The sequence below is a fragment of the Hibiscus syriacus genome, unplaced genomic scaffold (genome assembly GCF_006381635.1).
Source record: "Hibiscus syriacus cultivar Baekdansim isolate YM2019G1 unplaced genomic scaffold, ASM638163v2 tig00110814_pilon, whole genome shotgun sequence".
Lineage (NCBI taxonomy): Eukaryota > Viridiplantae > Streptophyta > Magnoliopsida > Malvales > Malvaceae > Hibiscus > Hibiscus syriacus.
The window spans coordinates 257885-279297 of NW_024062872.1; the positions used below are offsets into that span (position 1 = coordinate 257885).

Consider the following 21413-nt stretch of genomic DNA (forward strand, 5'->3'; position numbering starts at 1 on the left):
TTAAAAATACGTTTTGTTTTGTTTTTTTCATTCATTATTAAAAAAATAATAAAATTACTGATATTGCATTTTTATTTTTTTTAATAATGTGACATTGTCTTATGATGATACATTAATATTATCATTATTTTTTAACAATGAGTTACCAAAATGAAACTAAACTAAATGTTAGATATGATTTTAGGAAAAAAAATTGGGTGACTAAACTGAAATAAAAGTAATAGTTATGGTACTAAACGTATATTTACCCTAAAAAGACTTTTAATTCACGAAAAAAATTATTATTAAGGGTAATAATATTTTCCACAATCACGTATCCACAATTGGTTTAAGAGCATTTCCTCCTAGGATAATGAAGTATTCATACATGAGCAATTTTAGGGTCTTTTCCTGACAACGGGGAATAAAAAAATTCTATTGACTAAGTCAATATAAATATAATAAAAAATTATCTAAAATAATTCATATATATTTTAATTTTAAAAATCTAATAATTTTATTCTCAAAGATAATCTTAATATTTCGTCAACCAAATGACCCTTAAAAATTATTTAAAAAACCTTCAAGATATTTACCCAATTAAAAATGATAAATTGAATCCTTGGTCAAATTCTTAGGGGCTGTTTGTTTACTTCAGAATGATTAAGCGCTGAATGATTCAAATACTTAATGATTCAGAGACTCTATATGAATTAGCTCTGAATGTGACATGCTGTTTGATAATGGCTCTGAATCATTCAGAATGTACTTTGATGCTGAATCAGTCAGCACTGAATCATTCAGATGTACGAAACAAACACGTTGAATGGTTCCATTCAGAGCCAAACAAACAGTCTCTTAGTCAATAAACCGATTCAAATTGTACCTATGGAAGGACATGCATTCTGCAAATTAAAAGTCGGTCGTTTTTCTTTCGTTTACTTGTTTTATTATTTTTTATCATATAATTTATATTTTAAGTATTGTTTTATGTATTAGTTGAAAGCGAAGTAAATAAATATGTGTGAGAAAAGGAGTTGACGGTGCATGTTATTCAAAGTAGTTCGTTTGTTTCTTTATATTCGTTGACCGTACACAAATGTATATGGAGATCATATGAAGATATCTATTTGAATTTGACAATACTGTACTTGAACAAGTGTGAGGCTTCTCATGCTTTGAATATTATTGCAAGTTGTATTAAGGATGAGATTTCTTTTAAAAAAAAAATCTTTCAGATTAAAATAATAATAAGACACATTGTACTTGTAACAAGGGAATTAGATTTAAATCTAAAAAGAGATATAAAAATAATTGTTTACAAAAATGAATTAAAAATAAAATTAGGATTTCGATTTATAATACCATTAAAGCAATTTGTTCTGAGCGAGTTTTTCTTTACCCAATGAATTCAATGTAGTAAGTGAAAGCACTTTAGAGATCATTCTAATTAACTACTAGTAGAGGGTGTTTAGGCTAAATTTCGCTTTATGATGTATGTATTTTTAATACATGTGATAATATTATTTTATACATATATGACACATGCATTGATTATAAAAATTAGAACTAAATCGATAAAATGGATAAATATTAATAATTTAAATGTATTTAATACTAATTTATTAATTTTCAATTTTTACTTAAATATTAACAGTAAATGATTTGACAGGCATGATTTGAATAACTAAGTGGTTTGACAAATTAAAATTAAAACCGAGATCAATTTAAAAGTTATCTATAGTTAAGTGATCACAGATGTAGTTTATCCTAATAATAATGTAATATCAAGTATAATATTATATTTTTATTTAATTGATGTTATCATTATTTTTTATATACATTAAATATGATTTTAAATATATTTAGATATATAATATTATTAATTTATGGATGAAAATAAATGTGAATTTTTTTAAAATTCCAAATATAACATTGTTATGGTAGTATCGATCAGGAGTAGGAGTATAGGGTGGGTAAAAAGAGGAAGTTAAGAGTCAATTTAGTTAAATATCTCGACTGTCGTCTGCTGTCCCTTTCAAAGCATTATTAATTATCAGCCCAAATTATAAAACAGGTGGTTGGTTGTTGGGCTTATTCTAGAGAAATGAGTTATTTTTTTCTTATCATTTCTACCCAAAATCACTCCCAGTAGGAACGTATATTGTATTTTTAAGGTAATAAATGTTAAAATTATAGTAATGTTATTATTAAAAAGGATGATTTGTAATGTAAATGTCATCTCCTAAAGTATTTAGGTTAATATATCTTTTGGACATTGATTTTAACTTTATATATAATTTGGTCCTCAATTATATAACTTGAAGTACTAGCGGCATTAGAATAGTATACAGTGCGAAAACGCGTGAATAGTAATTGATAATGCAGTTGATTCTTTGCCTTTGCTTGAGCACCATGTGACTGACCTCATCTCTTCCCACTTTTCAATCAATACCTTTCATATAAACAACAACTATAAACACTCTTTTTTTTTTTCTCCTTTTCTTTTTGGTCGAATACTACTTTAGATCCAATCAAGCCTTAAATCTCATTGCATCTTCCGAGTCCCAGAGTTTGAACAATGGCTCAACCATGTACATCAGCTTCCGTAAGGTGTTCTTGCTTTATCTTGCTTCGTGTTGATTTTTCTGCTCTTTTGTGCCTCCATTGATAGCCACGAGCTTCGAGCCAATCGGTTCGGTGCTAGAAGGAGATTGTTGGAGCTTGAAGAAGAAGGCGAGCCACTGTTGTTGAAGAAGAAAAAGCTCCGGTTTTACCACCAAGAAGAACCAAACCAAGCTCATCAAACCATTCAACTTATCAACCAAAAACCAAACCAAATCATCGAACGTATCCGCCAAAAACCAAACCAAACTCGTGAAATCATCAAATTTGTCCACCAAGAACCAAACCAAGCTTTCGAAACTTACCAATTCAACAAAAGCAGCAAAAACAGCAGTGACCGGTGACCTTTCTATTTCCAAGTCTGAACTTATTAATAAGAAGTTCAAGAATCTCAATTCCACTACATCAAAAGCCCAAGACCACAAAAACCTCGGATCTACTCAAACCAAACCCTTCCAATAACAAAACAATGGCAGAAAAGAAACTGACCGACAGTGCTGCTCAATCTTCAAAAACTCAAAAGAAGTCAATCCAAGGGAAAAAACCGGCAACCCAGATCAGAAACAACAGAAGAAGCAAACCCAGTTGGCTCGACGAGGAAGATGATTCTGATTTAGTATCGGAGTTTCGAGATCTCCCGACCAAGTTCCAGGAAACCTGATCCCGGACCTTGAGATGATCTCGAGAACCTCAAAAGTTTACATCACCAAATACAACAAAGAGTTCACCAAACAGTTCAAACCATATGTCGGCAACAAACACGCCCCCACCATCGCCACTGTAATCTCTTGTGCTTTCCACCGGCAACCCAGATTCAGAAACAACAGAAGAAGCACCCAGTTGGCTCGACGAGGAAGATGATTCTGATTTAGTATCGGAGTTTCGAGATCTCCCGACCAAGTTCCAGGAAACCCTGATCCCGGACCTTGAGATGATCTCGAGAACCTCAAAAGTTTACATCACCAAATACAACAAAGAGTTCACCAAACAGTTCAAACCATATGTCGGCAACAAACACGCCCCCACCATCGCCACTGTAATCTCTTGTGCTTTCCTTTTAATCCCTTTACTGTTAGTTTCCCTCATTTTTAACCGCATCAAAGCCTACTTTTCACTCCAAAAGATGCTCATTTATATACAAAGTTACCTGTCGATTTACTTCTCAATCCTCTGCATCACTTCCCTCGTCACTGGGCTCGAGCCATTGAAGTTTTTCTACGCTACTTCGCCGTCCACCTACGTGTGTTTACAGGTTCTTCAAACACTGGGATACGTGCTCTACTTGCTGCTGCTGCTGATGTATCTGATTCTTGTTTTCTCAACTGAGTCGGGTCTCGGATCCAAGATGTTGGGTTTGGGTCAAATTGTCGTGGGTTTCGCTGTCGGTTTACATTACTACGTGGAGGTGTTTCATAGGGTGATTTTGCAGCAACCCCCGAAAACGAATTGGAAGGTCCATGGGATGTACGCCACGTGTTTCCTTGCGATTTGTCTGCTTGCTACAGCTGATAAGAGAAAGAAGGCTTACTTGGAAGGTGGTGGTGGAGAGGAAAGAAAAATTTTACTATTTTTTTTAGTACATTATTATTAGTATTATTATCATCATCATTTTAGCCGGTCCAAAAATGTCATAATCTCATTTCTCAATCACTTACAATTTGTAGCAATAATAAATAATATTACTGTCATAAAAAGTGGCCTGAGAAATTTCGAAAGGTATCTATCTTATTTTTATTATAATTTTCCCTATTCGTCTTCCTTTTTTTTATTTCTGATTTATATTTAGATCAACAACTGGAATTTGTCCATTGTAATTTCTTGTTAATTACCTTTGAATATATACAAGAATTTGTAGTTTATTTACGAAAATAGTTGAATATATGAAATAATTATTAAAATTCTACTATAAATCAATTAATTGTTATATTTCTATCTCTTTTATTGTTATTCCTTGTTAAAAATAAGATAAGTCAAATTTAATGAACTGCTACGAGTTTATCAAATTAAGTTGAAATTTATTCAACACAATTTATTAAAATGTCAAGTCAAATCAATTCAAATAAAGTGTTATTGGAATTTTGGTTCATCTTAAAAATAAGACAATCAACATCTTAAAAATGATAAAAAGTTCAATGAATTGTTTGCAAATTTATCAAGTTAAACCTTGCTTAACCAAATTTTGATCGAGTCGAGCTCAATCCTGTAGATGTTTGACAACAAAACCAATAGAGAGATACAAGGAAACTCTTATAAACACCTTCGTCTCATGCTTTACTACACAATGATCCTATTAAGTTTAGCCGAATCATTTAAATAAATTATAAAATACCCACAGTTAACGATCAAAATTGGTCTATACAATTACCGACATATTATTCATCCGTCTGTCGACCCTGTTTTTATGGAAAACAATAACACAGCCTGCATTTGCATATAATGTTAGATGTGGAACCCTTTTGTACAGCCACGTGCTTAACATTGTAGGGTGGGATTCTGGTCATTTTGGTAAATGTGTTAGGGACCGACGGGATTTCATTGATGTGTGTCGGTGACTGCAAGAACCGACAGTAAGGTGCTTACATATCCCTAATTATGCTCTGTTGTGTTATATACAAGTAGTTTTCCAGTGAAGCTAAAACCATATGATTTCAATTTCACCGTACAAAAACAATTTGATGTGATCTTAACGTTCATTGCATCAGATGACCAATTCTTGATGAAAGGGTCCCACTAAATGTCATTGTTAGGATGATCAATATTTTTCTTCATAAGAGGGGCATAATAAAGGCACAGAACAACTACTACGCAACAATGAACACAGCTTCAGGGTTAAATAATTTTTTTAACAGTGAGATGTCTTACTATCAAATTAAACGACAAACGATTAGTGGAACGTTGAATCCCATTTAATTTAAAATTTTTCTTCAAATCTTTTAAATAATACGGTGATTAATAATATATATACATCTTATAAACTTCAAACTCAAAACTTCTAAAAAAAACATAAGAATTATTTTCATCACTAAAATTATTCAATGAGTTTCTAAATTGAGAATATTTTTTCTTAATACGTTTAATTTAGGGATGGAATAATTTTTCAATACTTTTCACGCTTGTCAAGTGTGATAGTTATGTTGATGTATTATCGAATCGTATGGAATTTGAGGTTTATAGTGGCATTAAAACACTTGAGATTGGGGTTTGAACAATAATATCACTAAAGAAAGAAGAAATACTATAATTATGCATATATCTATATCCATATCTTTCTCAAATCTTCATTTAAGCTAGTATGCGTACCTGCATTTCCTGTAACACCCAAATTAGGGGCCAAATTATGATTTTATGAAACTTATGGACATTTTTATGAAGTGCAGAAAATTAAGGGTTTTGAAACCCGAATTTATCCATTTTTATACCCGATGAAAAATAAACCCCCATTAATCAACCCACCCCTAATTAAAATCCCTAAACCCCGATTCTCTTCCCCACATACCCTTTTTGTCACCCGATTCTACCGTTGTTCGGCCACCGCTCGTCGCTCCGAAGTTACCAATAGATTCACCGTCAAACGGTGAACAAAACCCAACCCTAAGCCCATCGTAAATCGGTGTCGTTCACCGTGAAACTCACCAGGAAGTTTCGTCAAAAACCCCCAATCGCTGCTCATTTTTGACGATTTCGGCTGCCTCCGACGTTATCTCGCCTCACCGCCTGTACCATTGGATTCACCTTCGTTGTGCGCACAAAACCCACCTAGTGCGACGCGCCATCGTTGCCTCTATCGCCGTTCATCGTCTGGTTAAGTTCCTGATTTAATTTCAGAAACTTTAGCGTATTATTGCTGCGAATTGGGAATTATTTTTGTTAAATTGAAGTGCGTAGAAGATTGGGGAAGAATCGGCCGATCAAAACAGCCCCCGGAGCTGCCGCACGCACCACCCCCTGCGCGTGGGCGTCATCTTTTATCTAGGGGAGTTGATGACCGAGCCAACCGAGTCGTCTGTCCGAGCCGACCGAGCTGCCCGATTGATTCGATCGAGCCACCTGATTGATTCGATCGAGCCGACTGAGCCGCCCGATCGAGCCGACTGAGTCGCTTGACCGAGCCGAGCTGACCCGCGTTGACCGTTGACTGGTCGTTAACTATTTTTTGGTACACATATTCTGATGTTTTCGACGTCCTGAGTCCGTTTTTAGGTCTATTTCGCCAAATTCGAACCTGGTAAGCTATTTTTCACTGATTAACCAGGTAGACTGATATTAAATATATCTCAGTTCAATGAATAAATTAGTAAATCAATCAATCTTAGAACAAGTAAATTCTGATTAATCATGTTAAAGATTAAATGATGGAAATATTTGGATAAGAAATTACCAATAATAGTACTATGTGGTAAAATTACGAAAATGCCCTTGTACTGAAAAAAGACTAAGATATTCCCTAATGGTGAAAATAACCTACGATGATCAAATGAACAAAGTACTCTGAACTTTAAAAGAACTAGAATACTTTCAAGCCTAAGTTATCCGAAGTAATTCCACTGACATAATTGAATGAAATAACGATAATACCCTTAAAGTGTAAAAAAAGAATATGGACGACTATGATAATAGAGACCGATTAAACTCCTGATTTATTGGAATGCCCCTGAAGTGTAATAATTCGAAGCTCGTCCAAGCCTTGGAATAATTAAACACCCTTAGCTCTGAAATGAACAAATCAACCTCGTATATTATATGACAAAGTTAAATGGAATGGAAGTATTGTATGTATTCAAATTTGCGGAAGTGACTGAATTACTTAGGAAACTCCTAAGTGACCGGGATAACTTGAATACTAATTGAATTAAGTACTCTGATGACCCTAAATTAAGTGAATAACTTGGATAAGTCTGGAAACAATTATGACCAGTTCAACAAAAGTTGTAGTATTAAAGTGCAAATACTCTAGGAGTGCAACGATTTGACCAGTTGACATATATCATTGATGAGACTTGTACAAATCGAGTTAACTCGATGTTTCAAAAGATCAACCCAAATCGTAAATGCCCTAAATCTTTGTTTCTCCCTTATCAGCTTAAATCATTAAGAATTCTCCAAGTACCTAATACCCAAAATGCTTATGATTTTCCTGAATAATGGAATCACTCTTGTCATATCTGAAAACACAAGTAACTCAGATGCAAAGGATTCTAAATACCTTTCTGATTACCTAGTGCCTCCGGAAAAAAAATGTTCGAATACTTTATGATCCTAATAAATCACGTTCTGAATAACTGATGATTCCGTCAGCTAGTTATTCTAATTTTCAACATTATATCGGTATACTAAATATGCGTGTTTCTCTGGCCGATAAGATTATCAAGTACCTCCGAATAATATCTGGAAACTCTAGTGTGTTCCATGATCATCATGGATATTTTATCTGATTTTAAAAGTATGAATTTGTTATTTGGAATACAGTCTGACCTCTGATTTCTGCTTTGAACTTTTATATATGTTCTGATCTCTGTTCAGATTAATGATATCTCTATTTACTGACTGAAATTATTTTCATATGGGTTACTCTGGGACTCTGGTATGACTGAAGACATTGATAGGTTCAGTCGCTGTTGATAATTCCTTGTAAAGGTTCAGCACCGACTGGTAATTCCTTATGGACTTAAGGCGACTCTTGGGTGGGCTTTTAGGTCTAATGGGCCTAATGGTAAGACCTTATGGACCCTAAGACACTCCCTTAGGGATGACACCACTGCTATGTGCTTTTGGGTAAGACCTTATGAACTTGAGGTCACTTCCCTCAGGTGGGCACCTACACTTCAGCTAGGGTAATAACTTATGGACTAAGGTGTTCCCTTAGGTTGGAACCTACGCCCTTTTTTGGGCCTAGGGTAAGTCCTTATGGATGCAGTTCTAGGGAACTGTATATTGGCGTTCGGTTGGAGGGTCTTACTATGGTTGTAATATCTCAAAATTGGGGTTAGTGACTAAAATGGAAAATTTGAAACTTTGAGGTTTGATTTTGAAAGATTGAAAAGTATAAGAATTAAATAGGAATATTTAAGTAGTGGATTAAATTGCAAGGACGTAAAGAATGAAGGTTATTATGGTCTTTTCAATATTAAGGATATTTTCTTTTCTTTATTTAAGGATAAACACGTGGGATTTAAGGGAGAAGTCTGGAAGCTTATTCTTCTTCTTGCTTTCTTCTTCCCGTGAGCTCCTTGGTTAAGGTAAATATGATTTTTGTGGATTATTTCTTAATGTTTAAGTGAGTTTGATTCTTAAGGTATTAAGAAAGCTTAAGAAAAGCTTAAGTTATCTTAAAATCAAAGGATGGAAGAGTTAGGAGAGATTAAAGATTATGAATTCTTGAATGAAAATTTGGAATAAAGTTGATAAGTGGAAATTGAGATTAGATTTGACTTGTCAATGAATGAATTAAGAGATATGAGGTGTTAAAAGTGGATTTAGAACATATAGAAAATTTGGTATGATTCTTGAATTCCTTTTGGAAGATAGGATTTTGAGGATAAAGATGTGATAAATGAGAATAAATGAGTTTAAGCATGAGTATGTAAGTTAAGAATAAGAAATGAGATGATATATGAAGCAATTAAGCTGAAAAGAATGAATTTTCGTACATAAATTAGAATTTTGGGCTTGTGTGCATCGGTACACATTCAACCTGTACCGATGCATCAAGGGTAAATTTCCAGAAATTGTTCAGTGTATATCGATGCACAGGAAGTGCATCGATGCACCCCTTAAAAATGGAAACATCGAATGCAATTAGTGCATCGATGCACATGTTAAGGGATGCATCGATACACTGTAGAGTGTACCGATGCACTTCAAGGGGAAATAAAATTAGACCTTTCTTTTGGTCTACAAAATGATAGATTAGAATACATCAATTAGATAATGATATGTATCAATGTATATTTATGTAGATTTTGAGCTTAAAGCAATTCCGGAATATTTGGCAAGTAAGATCGATCAAGGGAAAGATAAGTGATCGAATTGACTAGAGAGGCCAGGTGAGTGCATACTCATAGAATATATGTATTTCTACATGGAAACTAGACTTTTGATAAGTCTGTTTCAATATTTTGAATATATGATAGTATGATTCAAAGCATGATTAGGATTGTATATTATGTGAATACGTCTTGCTTGTATTACATGTTATGTGATCTGCATTTGTATATGTAATATATGATAATGATCTAGGAAACATTACAAGAATGTTACCTGAGCTAATTGATAATAATAAGTTATGAAATTTCATACATATGTAATATAAATTATAAGATGAGAAAATAAGTGTTGATGTGTATATGAGAATAAGTTATGTGATATATATGATATACGAGAAACATACGTGAACAAGAGATGTAAATGATATATATGTTATATGAACACATGAGAAGTGTTATAAGATAAGTGACATATGAATATGAAATCATATGGACAGTGATATGTACATGTAAAATGATAAATAATAATGCCTATGTTATATGTCATGAGGGCTAGAGGTATAGTTGGCATGCCAAGAGTCGAGGGTTCTACGTGGTCCTTCGGGACATTTCATAGTGGTCATTCGGGACAAATTTATATGCCCCTAGTAGGACCCCATACGAGTTGTTGTGACAACATAGTGCACAACCTCAATAGACTCACATATCTACAGTTTTCACATGTATTCATGGGCCAAAATAAAAGATATAATATGAGAAAAAAATGCTATGTGATGCTACATGTTTGTTGGGTAATATGATGTGTAAGTATGTGAAAGTATGATAATAAGATGATAAAGTTATGAACGTGAAGGATGATATGTGTGCATAGGGATAATTATTTTATAAAAGAATCTATGAGTGGGTATGAAATGGATATGTATGTATTTATGTTTGATGAGTATATGAAATGTGCATATTAGGAATTTGTATATATATATATGTGTGTGTGTTATGCTTGTATATAATATGTTAGTAGAAATTGTTCATGCACGTTTACGAGTTAGAGTTTTATTATATGTTTTATGCCTCACTAAGTCAACGACTTAGCGTGTGATTGTTTCACACGTATGTTCGAGGAGATTATAGCGTGATAAGGAGCAAGACAGGTCAGTTTCTCCTTGTTAAAGATCAGATTAGAAAAGAAATGAATACGATTATGTATTCAATATATTGAACGTAGTTGGCATGTACCAAGTGATTTGTATTGAATATGCTCTGAAAGGCTTTGTAAATCCAAATGTTTTTAATTAATGCAAGTTAATCAGTTTTATTTAAATGAGAAATTGAAATCTTTTAATTATTTTGTGAAAAAGAAATAGTTTGAAAAGTCAATGTGACACTTCGGACTCATATTCGGGTCGGATACAGGTTGAGCTGTTACAATGGTTTTTGTAAAATGCGTTTTAAACTACTACTGTTTTAAAAAGATCTGTACATTTTCACTAGTTTTGCGGGAACACACTAGACAACCTATTATGATCTCCTGAACCCAATTATCCGAAAAATTTCCTCTGAACCGAAACCTTACCGTCTTTTACTACCATAAATATTACTGAGACCACATCTCATCATAAAAGCATGTAGATTCTAAATCAATAAGGAAACATATGTTTATATGTTATTTGCATGTTCTTTAGCATCATCTGGTAGTTCCGTATTACTGAGCTTTCCAAAGTTCACTCTGTTACTCACCTTTTCAGGTTAAGAGAATTGAACCAGTGCAACTATCGACATCAGTAGGAGAGTTTCACCAGTGTTGTTTGTTGAGTACGGTGCATATAACTTATATTTTGTTTTTATATCTGAGTCAAATATCTGTTTTATTTCTGAATATTGATAAATTTTATTTTAGTATTTATAAATTGTTTTATAATTTTAAGCATTTTAACAAAAAGTTTAATTTTTTCGATATTTTTACGGTGGGTCGCTCTGGTGGCCCTAATGTGACACCCAGATCAGATCGGATCACTCGCATCGGTATGAGGGGTTACATTTCCTGCTTTAGCGCACTGCAGTTTGCATCCAAATTGAATATAAATAGCCTTGCCGGCTTTTGATGACAATGTCAACCTGGAAAGAACCATGGTTGAATTCAAACTAATGACGATGATTGTTTGATACACCTATAAATTGCCTCAGATGTAGAAACTATCCGAACAACAACAGTCGTTCCCTGCAAAACATTTCGTCATTTTATTTCCACATGCCCCAAGAACATTTACTCACAAGATTACACATTTTTCAATCCAAAAAAATATGATAAAGCATTTGGAGTCATAAATATTTCATGGGACTACAACACTAACATCAAAGTCAAATTACTCCTTACCAGATTGTCTTACAACACTAATTCTACTATCAATTATGTTTATACACAACAGGATCGTCTGAATCAATGAGGGTACACAATCTAACATATACCAACACCAGAACAAGACAAATATTGAAGAAATCCTTCTTTCAACTACATGATTATGAAAAATGCAGTCAAAACAGCCCACTGACTGGGCAAGATGAATAGTACTTCATTGAAAATAAATGTATTAGTATTTGATAGATAAAGAGAGATACGCATTGGAAGGAGTACATGCAAATGTAAATTCACCACTTGACAAGGACAAGATATTGAAAGAGCAGTTACTGGGATTACAGAAGTGCAGGAACCAAACTGGCACCAGCTTTCCCTCCGTGGGGAGTAGTCACAGGCCACAAAAGTGAATTTGGCCAGTAGTATATTGAATCCAAAACATTTGGATATTCTGCATTAAACAGGGGTTGTTTATATCACAAATAAAGTACAGCTAGTTGCAGGTATAAGTCATAAAAAAGTAGAAGAAAGGGTTATAACTTGATAGGTTCCCAATTTCTTCTCTAATAAATTATTATCTTATAAATTACTCACTTCAGATGCTACTAAATTCTTTTTTATTCAAAAAGTAAAAAAAATGTTGAGATAAATGATACCTCAAGTTCTATTTTGATCACCAATAATCCCCACAAGAGCATATCCCTTCATTGAAATGATGAAACCTCTTAGCATCTCGCATTACAATCATTCTGCCTAATATCTTTGACACGATCTTAAATGCAGCATGGCAATCACCACAAACACGGAGATTCTTGTTTATGCGAATCTGTGCACAAGCAGGGCTAGTGAGGAGATCATTAGCAAAAGCAAGTCTCTCACTATGAGCAAGAATAGCTTCTTCCTTACTTTCCTGATCTATGTCGTGCAAAACATATCTCGTTTCTGGAACATAACCAACTTCTTTCATGTGTTCTTTCAAACTTATTAGCAGCGCATAGATTCTATCATTCTCAGGATGTGATGTATCTCCTGCACGATACTCATTGACCCTGCTTATGACTTCAAGAGGACTTGCCAATTTCTTCTTCTCATTCTGTTTAAGGTCCGAATCTTTCAAAGGTACGAGGCCTGCCTTTGTTTGCTCATTCAATTGAGGGGGATCTAGCTGCTTCACAAGTTCAGCACAATGATCCCCATGTTCCAAGTGCCCATGAACTCTGCAGAGACACATAAAATTTTCCCAAACATCAACACTGGGCTCAAATGGGATCTTCTCAATGAATTCCAATGCTTCATCCAGATGCCCTGCACTCCCCAGCATGTCAACAACACTTACATAATGCTCCATGGATGGGACAATGCCATAGTCACGGATCATTGATGAGAAGTGGAGCATTCCTTCATTAGTTCATTAATATCACCCACGATGCCACAAGCGTAAAACACTCCAATAAACAGGTCAAGCCTGCCTGCTTAAACTGATAAAACAGGTCAAGGGCATTCTCCCCTAGACCAATCCTAGCAAGCCATTTTATCATAATATCCCAAGATGTCAGGCTGCGCCTTGGCATCGTGTCAAACAAGTCATATGCGTCAACTGTTGAACCTCATTCCATGTACATCTCTAAAATCTTATTATAGACGCTTATTTTGAGAGGTGAAAATGATCCTAAGAGGTGTTTATGAACCGTTTTCGCTTCTTGTAAAGCTTTCACTTCTCCACATGCCTTCATTAAGCGTAAAATTTGGACCAATTCCACATGAACACCTTGCTGTTTGATCAACCCCAAAACTTCTAATGCTTCTTTAACATTCCTTTTATCGCAAAATTCCTTCAGCATCTCAATCGTGGCATTATTTGAGCTAGTTTCAGAAACCACAGTTGACCGTTCCTTAGAATCAGAAATAGCAGATACTTGACCATATAAATCAACGTTATTTGTTACTTGACCATAAGAAGTAAAATTATAAGTATTTTGTAGATTTCCGGTACTGACTCCCCGCATAATCACCCACAGGGCAAACCTCGAAACTATGATTTGTGCTTAAGACATGCTCTTTTTGTTTCTGTTCATAACCTTGTGAACTAGGAGTATCATGCGGATGATTCTCGAGTTGAGAGGTGCTAACAGAGCTAGCGTAATCCCACCTTTCAGTCGCAGTGCTGAAAAACTTATTGGAATGAGTGACTGGGCGAGGGAAACGTCGTGAAGAACATGCCTTGGAAAAAGCGGTAAGATAATTGAATGTCAGCACCGAAACCCGCTTGCTGGACATTGATGCTTGCTGCTTCCAAGTAGCGCGGCTGAGTGAACTGTGAGGGCCGGATTGTAGCGGTTTCCGGATGAGAAGCGAGTAGAGACGAATCCACGGTGACTTGGTGAGGAGGGAGAATCGACTGTCGTCTATCGAGAGGGCGAGGGTGAGGCAATTTTAGGGTTTTTGCATTAGGAAATGGATTAATGAAAAAATAAGTTCCTAACTATACCAAAAGTTAACTTTAGGTGACTAAATTTTTTTTAGTTAAAAATAAGTGCATAACATTTTGGATGTTATACTTTTAAGTGCATGCCATTAAATTCGACCGTGACACGTGTCAGACTTATAAAAATCTAAAATTTTTATTTAAAATATTTTAAAATTTTATGTGCATGACACGTGTTACTTGACGGTTGAATTTAACAGTGTTAACGGTCTAGGCACCTAAAAGTATAACGTTAAAAATATTAGACACTTATTTTTAACGAAAAATTCTTTAGACACTTAACGTTAATTTTAGGTATAGTTTGATCACCTATTTTTACATTAAGCCTTTGGAAATTAGGAACTTAAATGTGCACGATACCCGAACTCGTTCACTTCTGACTCGATTCCATTGAGTTAGTTTTTTTTTTTCTAAAAAGAAAGTCAATGTCAAACCAAGTCATGTTGAAATTTTAGATTATGAGTTTGGATCAGATCATATTTAAGTTTAGGATGAAAAACATTCAATTTGACTTAAATTAAAAAAATATATATAATTATATTCTATATATCTATTTAAGTTTAGGATGAAAAACATTCAATTTGACTTAAATTAAAAAATAATATAATTATACTCTATATATCTAGGGATAATTATAATAGTACTCATGTCTATATTTTTTTCTTATTAGATCTCTATCTTATCAAATAAAATTACGAAATATATATATGTGTATGTAATATCGAGTGGATGTAGACTTTATCTAAAAAAAAGGGTCAAGTTTTGAATTGGGTGATTATAATTAATATTATAAGATATAATGTTTCTTTTATTGATCTAGGGTAATTATAAGATTTTATGTTTCTTTTATTGATATAGGGTGATTATAAGATAATATTTATTTTAAAGATTCTCAACTATTTGACAATGAAAGTTCAAGTACCCTTGTAGTCTCTAGTGCTCAAACCTGAGACATCTACGGATACCAACTATCCTTTTAACCACTGAATTACTTAATATTATGTTTTTTGTTTTGATCCCTCATTATTAAAAAATTAACAATTTAAAATGAATTTTTTTTAAACTTCTATGTCACATTTCTCTTTCATCATTAGTATATTTTAATTGATTTAATTTTTATAAATGATGACATATGTCATCACCTAATTGGTTGAATATGATCGTATAAGATTAATCTTTTAATTCAAATTCAGAATATGGCATAATAAATTTTTAAATAAAAGATTGGAGATCAAAACAAAATTAAATTTAGATAAAAATTTAACTTAGATATATCCTTTATGTATTTTTAAGGTTTTAGTTGTTTGAGGATTTCTCCTTCTCAGTCGCTTCCTTTTTAGCTCTTCACTTCCGATCCTCCTATAACAACATAAATAGAAGATGTTGATATGATTCTCCACAAAACATTTTATGAATTTTTGTCCATTGAATTAAATAGTTCCTCATATCCCACGTAATTTAATTACATAAATGAATCCAAGAACTACAAAGGTGACCTCTGACAATTCATCTACATGTATTTTGTATGCGCATACATAATTACATGTGATTGCATGGATCGAATCATAGAGGTAAAAAATTGTGACCCCATCCTTCCTCGTACCTATCCCTACTTGTCCATGAATCTCTATATTACACTTTTATATATATAAAAGAATATAGTACTTAAAGCCAAAGCATTATCTTGCTCTGCATTAGGATCACCCTTCAGCATTCACACTTTCATAATTGTTACACTCTAATAGGAGTTCCAAAATACTTTAAATTTGAACTCCGTTAGAGTTCACATTATGTATACCTATGGAAGGGTTAAATCCCATAGTCCATCTACCCTACCAATCATGCAAATTGCCTCTCGCATAAGTTCTTTTTAACAACCTTGATCCATTCTCTTAGAGGAGGATTTCAGCCCACTTTCTTCAATTACCCAACACTAAGCCAATGTCATACTTCTCACTTTAAACATCACATTTTCCCTTTGTTTCCACAACTTCCAATAAACTATTCCAAAAATGTATCCGACTCCACATTTGCATAATTGCAGCTATGTTTATTTGTTTATTTTAAATATTATATAAATATAAAAATATTTGCAATAATTATTATTCTCACTTTAAAAAGATATAAACTAATGTTTTTTTTTTCAAACGACTTAACTTTCAATTAATTCCTAATCTAATTTAATAAGAGGTTCTATAATAAGTAACAATAAGTCTATATTTTAATTGCAGTCAAATAAGACTTTTAACTTCAAATAGTATCTGAACCCATCAAGTGACTCAGTGGTTAAAGGAATATTTTTTTCATATATGTACTGAGTTTGGATAACTATGTTTGTAGGAAGTGTACACGTTTTTAATTGGTTAAGAAAATTATGAACAAATATTATCTTATAATCACATCATATAATTTTTAAAAAAAACCCTTCAAATGATACTTAAATAAGCTCTTAAACTTCACCTTGTATTTTAATTATATAATTATTTATAATGATACTTCTAAAGAGGTATTTTAAGGAAAATAAATATTGATAGAAGTATAAAGGAGTCTAGAAATTGAAGAAAGAAATAAATTGTAAAGAGCAAATTGAAAAAGTTGAGAGATTAAATTATAAAAAAGAATAAATTTATTTTAAAAAGGAGGGATTGATGTTACACATGTATTTTATTGTAGTTGATTAGCAAATGGTTTAAATTTGATAAAAATAGACTTAAAACGATATAGTTTTAATATAATTTTAATACGAAGAAGAAATTGAAGAAAAAAATAATGAACAAATAATAAGATAATCAAATTAATTAGTCAATTTTTTTTTTAAAATAATTCTTACCTAGCTAGGGAGAGGAAAGGAAAATTTTGTTTATAATAGATATTGAACTCACAACTTAGGGGGAGAGAATGTGTCAACTGAAAGGTTTTAATCACTTACTCTAAGGATTGTTAACAATTAATTGATTAAGGCTAAATACTTAAAAAAGATATAGTTTTAATATTTGGTTTTCTTGGTTATTTAAATTTTTAAAATTTAAATTTGATGCAAAATTAAAATTCGAAACTATTAATTCTAAGTGATTCGAATAACTCAAACAACTTGACAAATAAATTTGAAAAACTTAGAATTAAAAAAATTAAATTTTACTGAACAAAGTGAGTATATATTAATCTACTTGAAAATGAGTCAAACAACTCGCATTAATTGATTCATTCCAAATTGAAAGAGAATGAAAATGTCCCAACTATTGATCATTGAAATTGAAGTTGACAGTTTATCCTTTGTTTTTCTTGGTAATGAAATGAGCACCCCATTCATTATCTACATCAGACAAAACTCAAGAAATGTGTCACTTTTGTCAACCTTGTTATTCATATGTCCACTTCACCCGTGGACAGATTTCTTCCCTAATGAACAAATTTGTTCATGATAATGCAACACTTTGACTGATTTAGTTCAAAAATTGCATGTTGAAATACTTTATTTTTAATAAGCTAACTTCTAATAAATATTATTTAAAACTCAATTAAGAAGTAGGTAACTTTTGGTTTGAAATTTTGAAAGTTAAGTAACTAAATAAAATATTATTTTAAACAAGAATTATGCTTGTGGAACACGCCAATTTATGTTGTTTGATTAGCATTGATTCCTCCGTCGACCCCAAATATATATATATATATATATATATATATAATGCTCCTTAAAATATAATTGGTTCCTACTTTAGTTTCAATAAATATTACATTAATTTTGGCCATAAATGGAGATGTGATGTTTTACCATTTCATTGCGTTTATTTAGTACATACGGTGTCTTTTTTATATAAAAAAAAGTAACTGTATTTCAATGAGATAATGAAACTCACTGTATCCTAACATGTTTTGAAAACTAAAAAAGATATTAAAAAAAATAGAACATTTTCGGGTTGATCACAAATCTTCAAATATTTTCATTTAATCACTAATGTTAACTTTATTTCCATTTTAGTCGGTCAGTTAATTTCTTGGTAGTGACTGTATTATGTCCTGATTGATTAAAAATATCACTAACCGTTAAACATGGAGATCGAACACAACTCGCCAAAACACGCTTCACTTACTATGACAAACACATGTACTGAACATAAGTTAACCCTAAGTAACTAAATGAAAACGAAGCTAAAGTTGACGATTAAAATGAAAAAAAATAAAGTTTAATAATTAATATATATATTTTTTTAAAAATTAGTGATCAATCATCCATTTGTTGCCTTCTTTGGTTTTCAAATGACAAATTAATTTTCTTTTGAATAGTCTCGAATAATTAAAAACACCATTGGTGGTACAATGACATTAATACTCGTCTTTGTATAGTCTAAGTTATATCAGAATAGTTGTATATCGAGTATTCCGAACTTTATAAGTGAAGTGCAGCAATTATTCCGCTTTCCTTTAGACAATAAATTTAGACTTGCAAAAAGGAATTGAACTCATCAAGTGAATTCAATGATCGAAGGGAATGATATTTTTTTTAAAGTATTGGGTTTGAGAAAATACATCCATATTTGAGATAATAACTTTTCGGAGAAGTTATAAAAGTAATATAAAGTTTAACATTAAACACAATTCATATTGGGATAATAATACAAGATCTCCTTATTTTATATCTTTCTTTCCTTTTATTTTAAAACAAAAAATTATTTATTTATTATTTTTAGTACAATTCATAATAGGTTTGGTGTTAAAATTTTTTAAGGTTGAGTATATAAATAATTATCTTACTATTAATTTTTTTTATCATCTATTTTAAAAAAAATATTAAATAATAATAATATAGTTTATCAAAATCATTTTTTCTCACCAGCATAAGGATCTTTCACATAAGGATTCAACATTAAAGGATATTTCATATAAGAAAACACAGTCACAAATAACAGTATTCACACTTTCTTATTGGTACGTTTCAGCTTTCAACATCGATGTTTTTTGTTCAACATGGAGTCTTCAGATAAACCAAAAATCACGCGAGTATAAATCTTTAATTTTAAACCAAAGTTTGGTTATCGGTTGATATTTGCTTTTTATATATATAAAAAAGATGTCTATGTATGTTCTTTCAAGAAATTTCAACTCCTCCTTTTCCCCATATTTTCAAAGTATCTCCAAACACTGAACTCTAAGACCACTGTTTACCTCGGCTGAGAGCTCGTACAATAAGAAAAATATTACTACTATGGAGAAAAACATACCGGTTCGAAAGTCTGACCGCTCAACTGCCGATATGCTTTCTTGGACGCAGGAAACGGTGTCTTCCTTCTCCAACGCCACCGCCCACCGTTCCTCTGCTCGTTCCAACCAGGTTTATTTCTACATTCGTATGAAGGTTGTTGTGCATGATTGTTTTCCGTACACATTTTCTTTATCTGAAGAATGGTGTATTGAATAACAGCCGTCCGATGGAATCAGCAAAGTGGTGTTTGGAGGTCGGGTTACTGATGACGAAGCTCAATCTCTCTTGAAGAAGTAACATCCCTTTCTATTCGTACTTTTGCTTTGCCTTTCCAGAAATAAGATTTTTTTGGGGAGACAAATTTTTTTTTGGGTTCACCGTTGGTATTTCAGGAAGCCATGGTCAGGCAACAAAATGAAAGAGATGAGTGGTAGCGGCATATTTGGTTCAAATGATACACCTGAACCGACTAGTCGATCACACTTGCGCATGTATCAGGTAATCGATTCGGTCATGCTAACACCATGAACATGATTTGAAAGTTTTGGTGATATGATTTTTAGGAAGCAGTGAATGGAGTTAGCCAGATATCATTGGGTGGTGATGGAAGTGTTCCTGCTAAGAAGCCTACCTCCCTCCCTGCGATAGCCAAGCAGCGGGAGTTGAGCGGCACATTACGATCACAGTCGGATTCAAAGCATAAAAGACAAATATCAAGTTCAAAGTATAAGGAGTTGAGCGGACATGATATCTTTGCTCCTCCTGATGGAATTAAGCCACCTTCATTGGCAACGCAACCCAAACAAAGCTCCGGAGAATCCGTACCACGCAATGTGCCAACTTCTGTCAAAGTTTCAAATGTGAGTTCATTTTTTTCCCTTCTGTTTGATAATCCTTTCTCATTTATCTTTTTATAAACTAGCTAGAAATATTTGATTTCTGTTGCAATTGTTATAGCCTGCTGGAGGCCAGAAAAGTATCCAAGTGAGCGGGGAACCTGTTATAAAGACGGCAAAGAAGATACATAACCACAAACTCCAAGAGCTAACGGGAAATGGTATCTTCAAGGAAGATGTTGGACCGGGTTCCGGCGAAAAACCCTTGAGCCGGGCTAAACTGCGAGAAATGAGCGGCAATAACATCTTTTCCGACGGGAAGGTAGAATCTCGAGATCATCTGGGCGGTGTACGCAAGCCCCCTGGTGGCGGGAGCAGCATTTACCTGTTTTAGGTTTTGATATATATATATATATATATATATATATATATATATATATATTGCGCTGCCTGTGTACCCCAGTAAGTGTCTTTGCATTACATATATATTGACTATGCAAGTGCCCTTGGTGCCTTACGACGATCGAGTTTCGGCATTAGAGTGGCTTATGTATGCTTCGTTTATCGTTAGATCGAGATGTTTTAGATCGGAACCGTCGGTGAAGGGACTAATTGAGTCATCTGGAACAGTTTTTTCTAGTGTTGTGTTTGTCGTTTGTTTTGGATTCCTGACAAACTTTGTTTGTTGCTGTGGAATAGTATCTACTTGTTACTGAGTTGAGCTTAAACATGTTCATTAATCTTCAAAATGTTAAAATATTGATAATTTCAATACATATATCCAAGCATCCAATTCATTATTCGACCAATTTCATTTAAAATTTCAGAAATATTAACAGGCGGAACATGCTTATAATCATCAGGTAAAATAAATTGTTAGCAAGAGAAAAAAAACATGACACGGCGGGGTGGACTAACCTATTGAAGAGGATTGACGAGATAGTAATTATCTGAA

The 21413-nt window shown here is 33.0% G+C and overlaps 2 protein-coding genes and 1 pseudogene across 2 annotated transcripts; 2 read left to right on the plus strand and 1 right to left on the minus strand.

Moving 5' to 3' along the window:
• The first annotated feature begins 2560 nt into the window (after positions 1 to 2560).
• Positions 2561 to 4278, plus strand: LOC120141863. Its single transcript, XM_039156631.1, has 4 exons — positions 2561 to 2592; positions 2654 to 2749; positions 3066 to 3156; positions 3413 to 4278. Exons 1-4 carry the CDS (start codon positions 2561 to 2563, stop codon positions 4193 to 4195), a joined length of 1002 nt encoding a protein of 333 aa, XP_039012562.1. The 3' UTR covers positions 4196 to 4278.
• An 8299-nt stretch (positions 4279 to 12577) lies between these two features.
• Positions 12578 to 14349, minus strand: LOC120141879 (annotated as a pseudogene).
• Positions 14350 to 19625: 5276 nt separating this feature from the next.
• LOC120141864 lies at positions 19626 to 20852 on the plus strand. The gene is made up of 5 exons (XM_039156632.1): positions 19626 to 19751; positions 19842 to 19915; positions 20015 to 20120; positions 20186 to 20482; positions 20580 to 20852. The coding sequence occupies exons 1-5, from the start codon at positions 19626 to 19628 to the stop codon at positions 20850 to 20852; spliced, it is 876 nt and encodes a 291-aa protein (XP_039012563.1).
• Positions 20853 to 21413: the final 561 nt, after the last annotated feature.

Excerpts from the sequence above, each read along its gene's own strand:
- LOC120141863 (XM_039156631.1), top strand. The coding sequence starts at position 2,561 with ATGGCTCAACCATGTACATCAGCTTCCGTAAG. Across the intron at positions 2,593-2,653 it reads TGTACATCAGCTTCCGTAAG|CCACGAGCTTCGAGCCAATC; the intron begins GTGTTCTTGCTT and ends CTCCATTGATAG. Across the intron at positions 3,157-3,412 it reads CAAGGGAAAAAACCGGCAAC|CCAGATTCAGAAACAACAGA; the intron begins CCAGATCAGAAA and ends TCCACCGGCAAC.
- LOC120141864 (XM_039156632.1), top strand. The coding sequence starts at position 19,626 with ATGGAGAAAAACATACCGGTTCGAAAGTCTGACCGCTCAACTGCCGAT. Across the intron at positions 19,752-19,841 it reads CCTCTGCTCGTTCCAACCAG|CCGTCCGATGGAATCAGCAA; the intron begins GTTTATTTCTAC and ends ATTGAATAACAG. Across the intron at positions 19,916-20,014 it reads GCTCAATCTCTCTTGAAGAA|GAAGCCATGGTCAGGCAACA; the intron begins GTAACATCCCTT and ends TTGGTATTTCAG.